The sequence below is a fragment of the Hibiscus syriacus genome, unplaced genomic scaffold (assembly GCF_006381635.1).
Source record: "Hibiscus syriacus cultivar Baekdansim isolate YM2019G1 unplaced genomic scaffold, ASM638163v2 tig00110419_pilon, whole genome shotgun sequence".
Classification (NCBI taxonomy): domain Eukaryota; kingdom Viridiplantae; phylum Streptophyta; class Magnoliopsida; order Malvales; family Malvaceae; genus Hibiscus; species Hibiscus syriacus.
Window position 1 is genome coordinate 1449962 of NW_024062731.1, and position 18380 is coordinate 1468341.

The following is an 18380-nucleotide window of genomic DNA, read 5'->3' on the forward strand; positions in this document are numbered from 1 at the left end:
GAAAAAAAATAATGAAACATTCAGACAGTATGCCCAGAGATGGCGTGACACGGCAGCCCAAGTTCAACCACCTTTGTCAGAAAAAAAGGCTACAATAATATTTGTTCATACCTTGAAGGCTCCTTATTTAAATCATTTAATGGGGAATGCAACCAGAAATTTTGCAGATTTAGTCATTTCTGGAGAACTCATTGAAAATGTCTTGAAAAGTGGCAAAATTGAATCAAACGAGGGGTCTAGTTCCAAAAGACCTATGTACCGGAAAAAAGAGAATGAAGTCAACAATGCAAATTCTTACAACAAGGATTCATCGAAAAGTATTACAATAACCCAGCCAAGGGTTAAGAAAGAGGAAACAAACACTAATCGAGCAGATTCCAGAGGATCTCAAAAGGAAAATGAAAGGTTGTCTTTTACACCTTTACCAGTACCATATGCTGAGATCTATGATTCACTGTTAAAAGCAGATGTCATACGACCCTATCCTTTGGTTCCCATGCAACCACCATTCCCTCCTTGGTATGATACAAAGGCACACTGTGTTTACCATGAAGGAATCACGGGTCATTCTATTGAAAACTGTTTGGCATTCAAAAGGGTGGTTCAAAATTTGATCAACACTGGGAAATTGGAATTCAATACACCATCTGCATCAAATCATCCATTGCCAAATCATGGAGACAAAAACGTGAATGCAATTCAGGAAGAGAACAGAAAGAAAGCAAAAACTGACATTTCTGAAATTAAATCTCCGTTTGTTTGGATATTCCAACAACTCTCTTTAGCCGGTATAATTCCACAACAATTCAGGCCAAAGCAGAATGAAGGCAAGAATTATTGTGAATATCATCAGGAGAAAGGGCATAAAATTCAACTATGTCCTGAGTTTAGAGATTTGGTGCAAAAATTGATGAACAACAGAGAAATAGAATTCTTTGAAGAAGAACCAGGGAAAAAAGAAGATGATGTTTGCTCATCAGAGGATTCTAAACCTAGTCAAAGAATAAATGATCATGTGATCATTAATGTGAAATCATCTACGGCGATTCCTGCACCAATAAAGCCGAAAGTAGTTATCACCACTCCTCTACCATTTCCATACAAAGATACCCGTAGGGTACCTTGGAATTATACTACCAATGTTTCAATGGTAGGAGGATCTGTTTCTCTAGAAAAAACAGAAGAGAAAATACAGAGTTTGGGTACAACATCGACGTCTGAAGCAATAAGCGAAGTCGGTTTCTTTACAAGAAATGGGAGATGTTACTCTCCCGAAACATCTAATGCTTCAGAACAAGTGAAAGCAAAAGGAAAAACCATGGCAATACCTCAGAAGGTATTTGATGATGAATCCCCTCCAGCATTCAATGAGCATGTGACAGAAAAACAAGATCAAGAATTTTTGAAATTCATGAAACATAGTGAATATAGTGTGGTTGAACAACTACACAAACAACAAGCGAGAATTTCTATTCTTGATCTATTGATGAATTCAGAAGCACATAGAAATGCTTTGATGAAAATTCTCAATCAAACATTTATCCCTGAAGATATATCCCTCAATAAACTTGATAGAATTATGGGATATATAGCCGCTGACAATTACATAACGTTCACGGATGATGAAATACCAGAAGGCGGAATGGGGTCAGTAAAAGCTTTGAACATCACGACACATTGTCATGGTCATGTGTTGCCAGGAGTATTGATTGACAATGGGTCCGCTCTCAACTTGATGCCTCTAGTCACACTTCAAAGAATGCCTCTGGATCAATCACACATGAAGAGTTATCAGAATGTAGTGCGAGCATTTGATGGTACTCAAAAAGAGGTGCTTGGGAAAATGGAAATACCGTTGTTAATTGGACCAGTCGTGTACAGTATTGACTTTGTGGTGATGGACATCCACCCTACATATAATTGTCTATTAGGGAGGCCATGGATTCATTCAGCAGGAGTCGTTCCTTCTTCATTACATCAGAAATTGAAATTTGTTGTTGATGGACAACTAATATGCGTCGGTGCTGAAGAAGAAATCATTGCGTCGGTAACAAGTGATGTTCCATATATCGACACCAATGATGATGCTCTTGAATGCTCTTTCCAAGCTCTTGAATTTGTAAATGCAACCTTTATTGCAGAAGGAAGCAAAATTCCATATCCCAAATTGTCTGATTGCACCAAGATGACGGTACAACAAACTTTAGGCATCGGCGCTAAGGCTGGGAAAGGGTTAGGAAAGAATCTTCAAGGGATTTCAGTTCCTATTAGTATAAAGATGAAGAAAGATCGTTTTGGGCTTGGGTTTAAGCCTAATTTTCAGCAAAAGAACAAAGAGATGAAAAGAAGATGTGAAGACAGAAAGGCAAGGTTGAAAGGGAAAGAAATCATTTGGGAACACATGTTTTTCCACAGTTGAAGACCACATTCAGATCAGGGGGAACAATTAATGTAGAACAGCAGCTTGTTGAAGCCTTTAAAGAAGAAAAGTTGACGAAAGATCAATACATAGTTGAAGAAGCTATGAATAGATTATTTATCAACATGATCATGAATGACAACAAAACTGGCAAATACTTGGATAGGATTCGCCCATGTTTTCCTGGAGAAACACTCAACAATTGGACCACTGAAGATCTTCCTATAGTTTTTAATATTAACGCAGAGTAATATTCAGAACTAATCTTTATGTTTAGCTCAAAAATATGAAAACTTTTTGTTATCTTGTAAAAGAAATTATGTTAAATATAAGAAATTTTCTTTAAAATGTTCAGATGGCAATCATTCTTTACATTTTCTTACATTTATACATTGATTTATTTCATAAATTTACTATATTCTTTCGGAAATATGTCCGACTTAAATTTGCAGGTGTCACCGTGTTAATAGCAATTTTATTCCTAATTTAATCAAGAGATAAATTTAGAGCAACCTATATGTCTGGAAGAAATCAATGGATGTGAGGATGAACTGGAATGTGATGTTCCTACTGAACTATTAAGATTGGTAGAAAAAGAAGACAAACAAATTCTACCCCACAAAGAAGAGATTGAGACTGTGAATTTGGGAACAGATGAAGAAATGAAAGAGGTGAAAATTGGTACTACTCTGACAATCCAGATAAAACAAGAATTGATAAATCTCCTTCAAGAGTTCAAAGATATCTTTGCCTGGTCTTATCAAGATATGCCTGGTTTAAGCACAGATATAGTGATACACAAGCTTCCAATCAATCCAGAATATAAACCGGTCCAACAAAAGCTCAGACGAATGAGACCAGAAATGTTGTTGCAGATCAAAGAGGAAGTGATGAAACAGATCAATGCAGGTTTCCTCCAGGCATCTAAATACCCCGAATGGGTAGCCAACATTGTTCCCGTACCAAAGAAAAATGGAAAAGTTCGAATGTGTGTGGATTACAGAGATCTCAACAGAGCTAGTCCGAAAGATAGTTTTCCATTACCCCACATAGACACATTGGTGGACAATACTGCAGGACATGCATGGTTTTCATTTATGGATGGCTTTTCAGGATATAATCAGATAAAAATGAATCTTGAAGACATGGAAAAAATAACATTTGTAACCATGTGGGGCACATTCTGTTATAAAGTGATGCCATTTGGATTGAAAAATGCAGGGGCAACGTATCAAAGAGCCATGGTAACTTTGTTTCATGACATGATGCACAGAGAGATTGAAGTATACGTGGATGACATGATTGCCAAATCCCGAACTGAAGAAGAACATATTCAAAATCTGAGAAAGCTTTTCCAGAGATTGAGGAAGTATCAATTAAAGCTCAACCCTGCTAAATGCACTTTTGGGGTAACTTCCGGAAAACTTTTGGGATTTGTGGTCAGCAAAAAAGGAATCGAGATTGATCCAGATAAAGTAAAAGCAATTCAAGATCTTCCACCACCCAATACAAAAAAAGAAGTTCGAGGCTTTTGGGAAGATTAAATTATATATCTCGGTTCATTTCTCAATTAACTGACAAATGTGATCCAGTGTTCAAATTACTTCGAAAGAACAATCCTGAAGTCTGGAATGAAGAATGTCAAGAAACTTTGGATATTATTAAGAAATATTTATCCAATGCCCCCATTTTAGTATCACCAATGCCTGATAGACCATTAATTCTCTACTTGACGGTCTTCAAAAATTCGATGGGATGTGTACTAGGACAGCATGATGAATCTGGAAGAAAAGAAAAAGCTATTTATTATCTGAGTAAGAAATTTACCGATTGTGAAATTCGATATCCACCAATACAAAAATTATGTTGTGCTTTGGTGTGGACTACTCGAAGACTCAGACAATATATGTTATACCATACTACTTGGTTGATATCAAAACTTGATCCTTTGAAATTCTTAATGGAATCACCAGCTTTGACAGGCAGAATGGCTAGATGGCAGATGTTATTATCTGAGTTTGATATTGTATATGTCAACCAAAAAGCAATAAAAGGAAGTGTAATAGCTGATTTTCTGGCCAGTCGTGTATCAAATGATTATCAGCCTTTGAACTTCAATTTTCCCGATGAAGATTTGTTGTGCATATCCATGAATGAAGAAGTCAAACAAATGATGCATTGCAACTTGGAAGCTTTACTTTGACGGAGCATCCAATGCTTTGGGACGAGGAATCGGGGCAGTGTTAATTTCTCCCGAAAATGTTTATTATCCCTTTACAAGTAGACTGGAGTTCTTTTGCACCAATAATATGGCGGAATACGAAGCTTGTGCCATGGGATTGAAAGCAGCTATAGAAAGAAAAATCAAATGTCTCAAAATATATGGAGATTCATCTTTAGTGGTGTATCAATTACGAGGAGAATGGGAAACAAAAGACCCCAAATTATTGGAATACCAAAATTTTACCCTCGAATTAGTGAAAGAATTTGAGAGAGTTACCTTCAATTATCTCCCTCGAGAAGAAAATCAAATGGCAGATGCTTTGGCTACATTAGCTGCTATGTTTCAAGCAACTAAGAAAGTTGATATGATGCCAATCAAAATGCAAGTATATGAAATTCCTGCACATTGTTATAGTGTGGAAGAAGAGGTAGATGGTAAACCATGGTATCATGATATTCTGCAATATATCAAAAATCAAAGTTATCCACCAAATGCATCGGAAATTGATAAAAGAACCTTGAGAAGAATGGCTGCTGGATATTTTCTTGATGGAGAGATTATGTATAGAAGAAGCAATGATCAAATGCTATTGAGATGTTTAAATACCAGCGAAGCTCGAAGCATCATTGAAGAAGTACACAGTGGAATATGTGGAACACATGCAAATGGTCTTTCCATGGCCAGAAAAATAATGAGATATGGATACTATTGGGCTACCATGTACACAGATTGCATTGATTATGCAAGGAAATGTCATAAATTCCAGATATATGTAGACAAGATTCATGTACCCCCATCTCCTTTACATGTAATGACAGCACCCTGACCATTTTCTATGTGGGGAATAGATGTTATTGGTGCAATCACACCAAAAGCATCGAATGGACATTGTTTCATCCTTGTGGCAATTGATTATTTTACCAGATGGGTTGAAGCTACTTCATATACCAATATTAAGAGGTCCATAGTCTGCAAATTCATAAAGAAAGAGATAGTTTGCCGGTATGGCCTACCAGAAAGGATCATTACAGATAATGCTCTGAACCTGAACAACAAAATGATGACCGAGCTTTGTGCACAGTTTAAGATCAAACATGCAAACTCAGTGGCATATCGTCCAAAAATGAATGGGGCAGTTGAAGCAGCAAATAAGAACATCAAGAGAATCATTGCAAAGACCACTGAAACTTACAAAGATTGGCACGAAAAGTTACATTTTGCTCTATATGCATACCGAACTACTGTTCGAACATCTACTGGGGCAACGCCTTTTTCTTTAGTATATGGGATGGAAGCAGTCTTACCAATTGAAGTTGAGATTCCATCGCTTAGAATATTGAGAGAAATAAAATTGGATGAATCTGAATGGATCCAAGCAAGATTTGATCAATTGAACCTTGTTGAGGAGAAAAGATTGAAAGCTATTTGCCATGGACAGATGTATCAAAAACGGATGATGAAGTCTCATGACAAAAAAGTACATCCAAGAGAGTTCCAAGAGGGTGATCTAGTATTAAAAAAGATCTTGCCATACATAAAGATTTCCGTGGAAATGGATGCCTAATTGGGAAGGGCCATACGTTGTAAAAAAGGCCTTTTCCGGAGGAGCATTGATCTTGGCAGAAATGGATGGAAAAATTCTGAGAAATCCAATAAATTCGGATTCTGTCAAGAAATATTATGCTTGAAGGGAAAAAAAAGAAAAAAAAAGAAAAAAAAGAAAAAAAGAGAAAAAAAAGGGGGGTCAAGGTGAAAACCCGCAAAGGGCATCTTGTAACCAAGGAAGGATTTGAGTTGAAAACCTGAAAAGGTGGCTCAAATGCAGGTTGATATTAGGCATCTGGCAATTGAACTCCTAAGATTTTGACAGTTTGGGAGAACTTCACATCTACAAGCATTTCGACAACGTTTGAGATCTTCCAGACAAAGCTTACATCATTTCTCTAAATTGTGTCAACTTGATTAATTTAGAAATACTTATGCTATAATTTGTTGAGACATTTGAATTTTTATCATTCTTATGCTTGCCATAACTTTGAATACAATTCTATCTATTTCAAGTTCAATTTATTTGAGATTCAATTTATTTTCGAAAATTCAATTTATTCTTTTATGAATTAACATAATTTTGAAATAATTAAAGATTTCTGAATATCACTTTATGTAATACTTTTAATACATGGAATAAAAGTAAGCAAATCACCATCTTAAAGCCATGAACATAAGATTGTTACACGGGATGCTACCGACAACAAGGTCGAATCCAAATCTACTCATCAATTGCTCCAACGATCACCATTCAGTTCTTGCACATCTGTTTTCAAAGATACTAAGACAGTAGAAGCGATCTTTGCAGCACTGATTCCAGCAAAAGAAACAAGACATTGATATCACTGGGAAACATGTCTCTATACAGATCCTTTGTATGGTTTTTAAGGAAACCTAGAAGCATTTCCACCTCATCAGGTTCAAGTGGAGCAACTTTTTCCTTCCAACCCATACTAGATTCCATTTCAGCACTCATTAAGAACATACTTCTGGACACTCGAAGGGCTCATTGTCATAGTTCAAGAACCTTACAGATCCTTTCTGTCAATTTGGCACTTCCTGTACATGTTTAAGTATTTCCACCTCATCAGGTTCAAGTGGAGCAACTTTATTCCTGCCAACCATACTAGATTCCATTTCAGCACTCATTAAGAACATACTTCTGGACACTCGAAGGTGACTCATTGTCATAGGCTTCAAGAACCTTACAGATCATTTCTGTCAATTTTGACACTCCTGTACATGTTTATAAACAGTTCAACTTTGTTCTTGGATTCCAGAAGGCCATCATTCTTTGTCAATGGAAAAACATCAGCACATGGAGGAAGCAGAATAAAGAGAAAATATGTTCTTAATTGGCAGAATTATGAATATAGCCCTGTCAGTGTAGTAGCATGAAAATGTTTCGAATCTACAAATTATGGCTTTACATCTAATAAGTACTGTGATATCCCAGTCCAAACCTTAACTGGAATAAAGCAATGTGCTCATAGCATCTTCTGGAAGTTTTCTTTGAGTTATCTGATCTGGTTTGGCAGAACCAATCATTGAATTTAGAAGATGAATTTGCTCATAGCATCTTCTGGAAGTGTTCTTTGAGTTATCTGATCTGGTTTTGGCAGAACCAATCATTGAATTTGGAAGATGATTGTGCTCATAGCATTTCTGGAAGTGTTCTTTGAGTTATCTGATCTGGTTTGGCAGAACCAATCATTGAATTTGGAAGATGAATTGCTCATAGCATCTTCTGGAAGTGTTCTTTGAGTTATCTGATCTGGTTGGCAGAACCAATCATTGAATTTAGAAGATGAATTTGCTCATCGCATCTTCTGGAAGTGTTCTTGAGTTATCTGATCTGGTTTGGCAGAACCAATCATTGAATTTAGAAGATGAATTTGCTCATAGAGCTTCTGGAAGTGTTCTTTGAGTTATCTGATCTGGTTTGGCAGAACCATCATGAATTTAGAAGATGAATTTGCTCATAGCATCTTCTGGAAGTGTTCTTTGAGTTATCTGATCTGGTTTGGCAGAACCAATCATTGAATTTAGAAGATGAATTTGCTCATAGCATCTTCTGGAAGTGTTCTTTGAGTTATCTAATCTGGTTTGGTAAAACCAGTCATTGAATTTGAAAGATGAATGTGCTCATAGCATCTTCTGGAAGTGTTCTTTGAGTTATCTGATCTGGTTTGGTAAAACCAATCATTGAATTTAGAAGATGAATTTGCTCATAGCATCTTCTGAAAGTGTTCTTTGAGTTATCTGATCTGGTTTGGCAAAACCAATCATGGATTTAAAAGATGAATTGCTCATAGCATCTTCTGGAAGTGATCTTTGAGTTATTGATCTGGTTTGGTAGGAACTACAGAACCAATCATTGGAATTAAAGATGAACTGCATGATCATCTTCATAAAAAGCTTCTTTTAAAGCTCCTCTGCTTCTTCCTTTTCCACAAATCATAGCCAAGTTTCGCCTTGCTTATAACTGGGATCATTGCATAATGGCTTCCATCTTTACCGGAAGAAATGTTCAGCAGCTTTAGCCATTTGAGCAGTACATATAAAATTTGCCAATTCTGCAATTGATGAATCTGGACCACATATCTCCATAGCTATTAAAGTTTCAGCCTCTGAGAATCCCATTTTTGTCAAGTATAACAGTTTATTCTCCTCATCAGAACAGAATTCAAGATTCTCGATATTAAAGAACTATCGATATCTGTGAAACATCTGAAAAGGTCACTTCATAATCAGATGAGTTGTTATCAGAATCAACATGTTTGCCTGAATGCAAGCTTTTCAAGAGCCTATACTATTGAGTTTTATTCAAGAGGTTTTGTGACATTATATCTACATCTACATTTGTCAAAGATGATAGATACTCTGATTTGAAGAAGAAAGATCTATTGGGTTTTTACAATTGAAGAAATACTCAATTCACCAATCTGAAATCAAATAATTTAACATCATGCATCATATTTTAGGTGTTTGCAAAAATAGGTGCATTTTCATTCATTTTTATCCATGTTGAATTTTAACAGGAATTCAAAGATTTTAGCAAAGATTCAAATCTATCATTTGATGGATTGACATTTCCAGAAAGTTCATAAGAAGAACTCATCTGAAGAAGGAATAAGAAGTTCATAATGAGAAGAACTTGTTCAACTTTTTGTTTGAATTCATCATTTGATGGATCAACATTGCCAGGTAGAGTTCATAATGAGAAGAACTCATCTGAAGAAGGAAGAAGAAGTTCATAATGAGAAATTGTTCAACCTTTTGCTCAAATCCATCATTTGATGGATCATCTTTCCAGAGAAAGTTCATAATAAGAGAACTCATCTGAAGAAGGAAGAAGAAGTTCATAATGAGAAGAATTTGTTCAACCTTTTGCTCAAATCCATCATTTGATGGATCATCTTTTCCAGAGAAAGTTCATAATGAGAAGAACTCATCTGAAGAAGGAAGAAGAAGTTCATAATGAGAAGAAATTTGTTCAACCTTTTACCTGAATTCATCAATTGATGGATTATCTTTTCCAGAGAAGTTCATAATGAGAAGAACTCATCTGAAGAAGGAAGAAGAAGTTCATAATAAGAAGAAGTTCAACTTTTTGCATATTCTATCACAGAAGGATAGATTAGCATCAGCCTTTCTAGAGAAAGTTCATAATGAGAAGAAACTCATCAAGAGCTTATTCAACCTTTTGAATGACTCTATCACAGAAAGAAAGAGGTCAACATCATCCCCAGCGAAAAGTTCATAATGAGAAGAACTCATTTGAAAGAAGAGAATTTATTCAACATCTCCATTGATCAAGTGAAGCCAAATGGATAAAAAATTTATTATCTTTCATCTTTGCCCATTCTTATTAACACAAGAATGAGCAAAGAGGGGCAGCTGAATATACTAATTTTTTACCCATATTGATTTATTATTATTATTATTATTATTATAATTATAATTATAATTATAATTATTATTATTATTATTATTATCATTATTATTATTATTATTTAAATATATTAAATACATATATAAATAATAAAAAATATACAAGCCCAATCAATCGACCCAATTACAAATGGCCATCACAAACCCTAACAGATTAGGGTTTTCATCTTCCCAGCCGCCTCAGCTTGCTACGTTGGATTGGCAAGATCCAACGGTCCAGATGGTTCCAGCAGCAAACCCTAGGGTATGATACCCTAGGGCCACGCGGCCGCCGCAGCTGCTCTCGCCGTCCACTCTGCCACGTCCAACAGACAAAACGGAGAAAAACAGAGAAACAAGATACTAAAAAAAACTACTACTACCAACGATCTCAGCAGCAAAGAAACAGAAAAAAGAAAGAAAAAAAAGAAAAAGAAAACTTACGAGGAAGCCCCGACCACCGGACCTCACCAAAACCTTCGAAAAATCGAAGGTATTTTCTTAGATTTGCTCCGATCGGGAGCCGTTTAAAGGAAAAAGTCATCGGGACCGTCATTAGGACGGTCCGATCTATGTTTTAGTATAAAAAAAAAATTTCCGGCCACCAGAGGTGGTGGCCGGCGGCGGTGGCTGGCAGCGGACGAACACACGGCAGACGGAGGCCGGCGTCTGGCCCTCTCTATTTAGAGAGAAGCGAGAGAAAAAAAATTTTGGACCTTAGCCGTTTTGGACCTTAAATAGGCCTTCCCGAACGACGTCGTTTCGGGAAGGACTATGTGTAATTAAATAATAGTTAAACCCCGTCCGAAGCCATTCCAACTTGTAAACTTTACATTCTAGTCACTAAATCAAATTTATAATACTTTTAATTCAGATCTTTAATTTTAATTTCATTTATTTTAGTCCTTTATATTAAAATAATATATTTAGGATAAATAATAGAATTAATCCCTTAATTTTAATAAATAATATTTTAATCCATAGTTTATATTTTTAATTTATTTTATTCTAATATCCGAATTTTAGATAATTTTATTTTAGTCACTAAATAAATAAAATAAAGAAATAGCATGTTTAATCCCTATAATTTTGATTAATTATGAATTAGGTTTTTAATTTTACTTTTACTATAATTTAGTCATTTATTTTAAATGTTTTCATTTATTTTACTGCTTTTAAATATATCGTTCTAGTTGTATTTTTATTATTTTAATTTTACTTGTTTATATTTTTAAATATTTTTATGTATTCATAAATATATATATAATAAATAAAAATTAATTTTTACAATAAATTATTTTAATATTTATTTTTCAATATCGAAGAAAATGACAGTCTTAATACAACTGGATGCCCTATTCTGGTATTTTAAAATTTAATAATTAATTTTTTTAAAATATTATTTAATTTAAATTAACATTTATCAATATCAAAGAAAAGAGCTGTCTTAAGGCACCTAGAAGCCCTTTTCAGATATTTTTAAATATTTTTTTTATAATTTTGAAATAATAGGATTATAAATTAAATATATTTTGGAATTTTTAATATTTTTAATAATAGAGACAATTTATAATTAAAAAGTACCAATTTTGGGCGTTGTAGGGGTGCTAATCCTTCCCTAAACGTAATCGACCACGAATCCCTTTTTATTATTAAAAAGAACGAATTTTTGGTTATAAACGCAGATCAGTTCATTTTTTAATTGGTGTTTTCTTAAAACTCTTTTAAAAAATAATTTTTAGGTATTCGACCTACCTGACCCAAAAGGCCGATGGCGATTCCCAAATTATTTTCAAAACCATTTATTCACATAAATTTTCCCGCCAAATTTAAAATTTTTGTGCCCGGACGAAAACCGGTTACGACAACTTCAAATACTACAAATCTTTTATCGTTGATTAGTTTATACCACTTACGTTTCAATTTTATCGATTTTAGTATTAACGTTTACTTTTAACTGTGATTATACCACTTTGCCGTTAATAATTTAACGACACGATGACATGACAGTTTCGTGCCGTGACATTATTGACGTGGATACTTCACCAAAACGACGTCGTTTCGATATAACTTTTTTTATGCTCAACAAACCCAAATCGATATCATTTTGCTTTAAAAAAATTATTGAAATATTGTGGTTGAAGGGATTTGACCCTATACCTAAATTGCAGTTAAGATTAATTCTAAATTTTTTAATAACTTTGGGATTAAACCTAAATTCTTCAATTATATTTTTCTCACTTCTTCTGCATATTCATCTGCAAAGTGCATACCCATTTTTTCACCTTCGGTTCAATAGCCATCCCTTGAAATTTTATTCTTTTAATTTGAACATTGATGGTAACAAGATGATGCCTTGAAATGCTTGAAAATCGACAAAGATGCATTGGACGTCGGAGATGGAGCCCGTGCCCTCAAATTCCTCACCAAAGCTCGTCCGCTTGATCTATCACTTTCCATCGATAATTTCTTATCAGCAGCTTCTGAAGCGAAATCCAATGATCGTTCGACCTGGAACCTCCTCCTGATTCTTCTCAATCCAAGTCGTCTGATAGACCCTTAATTCGTCGGAAGAACCCACCGTCTGGCTCGACTGCTTCTTCCTCCTCCTCACCGACGACTGCCGCAGATACGTACACCGAAGAGCAAATCATGAAGCAAATCAAGAAGAACAAGGATTATTATGAAATTTTGGGTTAGAGAAAATGTGTTCCGTTGAAGAAGAAGAGAGAAAATACAATTGGAAATTTTAGGTTTAGTACTTACGGTAATTAAAATTTTAGAATTAATCTTAACTGGAATTTTAGATTTTTAAAAATTTAATTGGAAAAAAAGTTAAAATACTTTAATGGTTAAGCATTAAGATCTATTTTCTTAGGTTGAGGGTTCAAATCCACTCAATCACAATATTTTAATATTTTTTTCAAACAAAACGACGTCGTTTTATGTTTATTGAGCATCAAATAATTGTGTTCAAACGACATCGTTTTGGTGAGAAAACTACGTCAGCAACATCATGACGCACAATTGCCAAGTCATTCGGCCCATTTATGAAATTATAGTGGTCTGGAGCAAATATACAAATTAAACCCTAATAACAAGTATAAAAAAATTGAATAATAAGAACAAACAAAACTAAATAAATTTGCTTGTAAATTGATTTTTTATTATATTTATTAAATTATCTAATAAATACATGAAATTTTAAATAGAAAATAATAAGAAATTTTATTAAACATCAAATTGCTCACACAAAACAAGCATGGTCCTTTTTTAAAGAGGTACATGTTAGATTTAACCTTCTTCATCTTATCAAGAATAATAAAAGAATAATAAAATGATACACTTAGTTATCTAATAAATACATTAAATTTTAAATAGAAAATTATAAGAAATTTTATTAAACACCAAATTACTCACACAAAACAAGCATGATCCTCTTTTAAGAGGATAAATGTTAGATTTTAATATTTTTCATCGTGTCAAAAATAATAAAAGAATAATTAAATGAAAAGTAAAAAAATAATTTAAAAATATCACATCAACATCATCGTTAATTTTCTAACGGTGGATAATAAAAGAAGAAACAAAGAACATGGGTTGGTTCAAGTGGTAAGTATATTGATATTGCTAAGCAATGACTCGAACTCGAGTCCTTGTGAATGCAAAAATCTTTGCTGGGAAATTCACCCAAAGCCAGGTATGCGAAGCGGGTCGGTCTAGTAAAGGCAAGCAATGGAATCGGGAGAGCAAAAAATGTAAGGTTAAATATGATTTTGAAAAAAATAATAGTTTGATGACCAAAACAAAATTAAAATATTAAATCGGTGACCAAATAAATCATTATCATTTTTTATTATATGTGAAATTATTTTTTTGGGTCTGGGGCTGGAGGGGGAGTTCTACAGTGCGACACCCTTAATATACGGCTAAAATAATAACAAAACCGGTAGAAAATTACCTAAAACATTAGTAATTCTACCTAAAGATTGTACATTAGCGGCATTTGTATAAAAAACGCCGCCAAAGAATGTACTTTAGTGGAGTTTGTATAAAACCGCCGCTAAAGACTATACTTTAGTGGCGTTTTTAGACAAACGCTACTATAGACTCGTACTTTAGTGGCGTTTTTAGACAAACGCCGCTATAGACTCGTACTTTAGTGGCGTTTTTATACAAACGTCGATATAGACTCGTACTTTAGTGGCATTTTTATACAAACGCCTCTACAGACTCGTACTTTAGTGGCATTTTTATACAAACGCCGCTAAAGACTCGTACTTTAATGGCGTTTGTGTTTACAAACGCCGCTAAAGACTTGTATTTTAGTGGCGTTTGTAATAGACTCGTCCTTTAGTGGCGTTTATATACAAACGCCGCTAAAGACTTGTACGTTAACGCTGCAAATTTACAATTTTTAAATCCCGACCCCCTTTTAACCTTTTTCATTTTTCATATTTCACCTATTTTTTCATTCCCATCGAAGCATTTCTCTTTAGAAATTTTCAATTTCTTTCTCTTTGTTTCAGTCATTAATAACAAGAAATTTCCCTCACCGTTAGTCTTGGAGCAAAGCTCCCATCCTCATCTGATAGCCATGGAGCCATTGAAAACCAAATCGGTAACCGTTCTAACACAAAAAGGGTTCCCTATTTCGATTAATTCGCAAAGCAAGGAAGCCCCCGTTTCAATCACAAAAAGGTAAGCACACTCTTTTATCTTATTCTTGGATCAACACAATCAATTTGCTGCATAATCCCAATTTGCTTCCCGTATTTACAATCCCATTTCTCTTGGTATTGAAATTCAATTTGCTTCATAATCCCAATTGCTCTCAATCTGAAATTCCAGTTCTTAACAAACCTAAGTTCAGTTTCCGCCTTAGGTTTACATTCGGCTATAGCTTCATGTTGATCCCAAATTCCAATTTTTAAATACCATACTGAAATAATTCTTCCGAACCATTATTTCACGAATTTTTTCCCCAATACCATTATCTAAAATAATTTGCCCACACAAAGGTAAGTTCTCATCAATTAATTGCAGTTTTATTCATTTAATCTGAACACACTCACAGAGGTAAGTTCCCACCAATTAATTGCAGTTTTATTCATTTAATCCGATTTTACGGTATCCAGTTCTACTCGATTCGTTCGTCCTACTGATTTTACATTTATCTTTTTTGATATATTTAAAAAATTTTCATTTATTTGTTTTTGATCGATTCTTAATATAAGAAGTATTTTATTATTTAAGTTTCTTTGTTAGAAATGTTGCCTGGTTCTGGGATTCGATTTGGCCAATGAGAAATTGAAGGAAGATGAATAAAAAAGAACTTTAACTTTAAATTTTAACTATAATCTGAACCATTTCTAACCATTCAAGTTCAATGATCTGTCACTTAGCTTTTTTAATTTAGTTAGGCGAGGCAGAATTTAACTATCTATTCTGAACACAACTTTGGTTTTGTGATTTTACAATGACGTGATTAATATATATTGGTAGATTGTACGAAGATTAACGGTGTGTTTTAAATAATCAAAAAGTGGTGGAGAGAATGAAGCCTGACATGTCTAACTAATTTTCAAGTTTCTAGATAATTTTCTGGAGTGGTTGAGACTGGAAATCTCGTCTTTTGTTTTAATCATATTTTGTTTACTTATTTATTTTATTTTCTCCCAATAATTAAATCTCTTTCTCCTTCTGGTGTAGATGGGTATGGCAGAAAACAATAATAAGATGGAGGATGGAACACTAGAAATTTGCATGGGTAACTTTCTTGCTTTATATCAGCTGCACGATCATTATAAGCAACTCGATTTACTTATGTTAAAATTAATGTTTCCTATATGATTTGAATATTCCGTTTAATAACAAAAGAGAAATTATTGATAACACTTTGGTTAAACTGCCACCTGTGTTTCAATAAGAAGGGATCTGTTGCATGAAAGAAGTGTTATCACTAATAACCATCTTTATTTTCTTGAGTTAATTGTAGAACATAGAACTATTTCGGAGTTGATGGGCCATTGGTAATCCTTGATAAAGTGAAGGCAAGTTCTGTTTCTCTCACTCATTATCTAGTAACCTATGTTGCTTTGAATCTTCACTTCGTGAAGTATCTGGGTTTGGTACCTGTATCCAAAGCATATATAGACATAGGAATGTTGACATGACCCTTTCAGAACCCTTAAAGTACATGGGAAATTTAGAAAAATAAACATACTCATGTCGAATACATACTTGTATCAGACACTTACATCCGATTCCAAGAAACATAGCTGGTACTGTTGTCAATCTTTTATAGTTTTGATTTCAACTTTTCTTCATTTGGGGGTTCATGCTTTTTACAGGGCCCTAAGTTTCAAGAAATAATTAATATTTGTTTAGGGGATGAAACTACTAGACGTGGTCAAGTCCTAGAAGTTGATGGGGAAAATGTTGTTGTTTAGGTAATTTCCTTCTTAGTTTCTTTAGCATTCCTTTATAACTATGAATTCATGTTATGTGTTCATGCCAAAAGGAATAATGCCAACTTCTTCACCATGAAATATTTGAGGCTTATATTATGGTGCAAGGTTTGATGCAGTGATTTCATTAATAGAGGATCTGTTTCTTCATAGTATACTCTACTTACGGGGCACTTTGGTTAGGTATTTGAAGGAACTTATGGAATCGACAACAAGTATACAATTGTGCAATTTACAGGAGAGATATGTAACCTCCTGTTTTTCCTATAACTAAGACAATCCTTATCTTGCATCAGTGGCATGCAAAATAGCTTAAACATTACAACAGATGCTGATACATTTTAGATGTTGACTTGTTTTTTAAATCTTGAGTTATCTGGTTCTGTAATAAATTAGAGGGGAAACGAATCTTGTTCTTACTAGTCCATGGACACACATTACTTGCAGTAAACTAAGGTTTTAGATAGGCATGATTCCGGTTGATTTGGTTGTTATTATTTTAGAAGTTTTCTTCCTAAATACGTCTGATCTTATCCATTTGTGGTCTCAACAAATTAATGTTTTGTTTTTGCCATCTTCTTTGGCTGATAAATCTCAGATTGGCAACAGCTTCAGCACTACTCTCAGTTCCTAGACTTCAACAACTATCTCGTTTCATCCTAGCACGAGCCGAGGTTTTCTATCTCCGTTTATCTCTGTTTGCTATCTCCGTTTACCTTTTCCATGAGTCCTTGTTTAAACTGGTATCACATGGTTGATCAGGTTTTTTCTGCTTTATAAAATATACCTGAGCTTGTTTTGTCACTTACATTATTCCAGGCAGTGGCTAATTCTACATCAGCGATTTTCTTACGTGTTGTTGGAAGTGAATTAATTCAGAAGTACTTGGGAGATGGCCCAAAATTAGTTAGGGAACTCTTCAGAGTTGCTGATGATATTTCCCCTTCAATTGTCTTCATTGATGAAATTGATGCAGTTTGTACTAAGAGGTAAGTTAGTGAAACTGTCAGGCCTTGGTAGAAATACATTTCGAATATTTCTCATTAATATTGCACCATGTACAAGTTACTGATTTTGTGAATGTTATTTAAATTTGTGGTTGTAACGTTTGGAATTGCTTCTGTTAAAGAAGATTGGAATTTTTTGTGCTTCTAAGAAAATATTATTATGCTTGTGGGTTGAATATTTGCTTCTTCAATTTTTTCTGGAATCTTGTTAATTTTTCTCTTTGTGAATGTTGTTCCATTTTCTGATTATTGCTTCCTTCTCCTATATTTGGTTTTCAAGTGTTACAATGTATTTGATGTATTTTGGAAGGTGCTACTGTAATGTATTTATTTAAAATGGCTTACCATTTACCATCAACGAGAATCTGAATAAGTGGAAATTGCATCAAAAAAAATATTAATGGTTCCTTTTTTTCCTATAATGAGCTTTTTTGCGGCCTTTGTATCAAAAAACGCCGCTACATATATGAGCTTTTGCGGCGTTTATATCCAAAAACGCCGCTATAGATATGACCATTTGCGGTGTTTATTCCAAAAATGCCGCTATAGATCTGACCTTTTGCGGCGTTTGTTCCAAAAACGCCGCTATAGATCTGACCTTTTGGCGGCGTTTCTTCCAAAAACGCTGCTATAGATCTGACATTTTGCGGCGTTTTTCCAGAAACGCCGCTATAGATATCGACCTTTTGCGACGTTTTTTTCTAGAAACACCGCGATAGGTCTTGACCTATTGTGGCGTTTGTTCCAAAAACGCCGCTAACTTTAGCGGCGCTGGTATG

The 18380-nt window shown here is 34.3% G+C and overlaps 1 protein-coding gene and 1 long non-coding RNA gene across 2 annotated transcripts; both read left to right on the forward strand.

Annotated features, from left to right (window-relative positions):
• The first annotated feature begins 244 nt into the window (after window positions 1–244).
• Window positions 245–16292, forward strand: LOC120124583. Its single transcript, XR_005516284.1, has 4 exons — window positions 245–255; window positions 1334–1336; window positions 15837–15894; window positions 16123–16292. It is a non-coding gene; the product is annotated as an uncharacterized LOC120124583 (long non-coding RNA).
• Window positions 16293–17020: 728 nt separating this feature from the next.
• Window positions 17021–17587, forward strand: LOC120124564 (26S proteasome regulatory subunit 4 homolog B-like). Its single transcript, XM_039143208.1, has 3 exons — window positions 17021–17040; window positions 17193–17337; window positions 17414–17587. The coding sequence occupies exons 1-3, from the start codon at window positions 17021–17023 to the stop codon at window positions 17585–17587; spliced, it is 339 nt and encodes a 112-aa protein (XP_038999139.1).
• The last annotated feature ends 793 nt before the right edge of the window (window positions 17588–18380 follow it).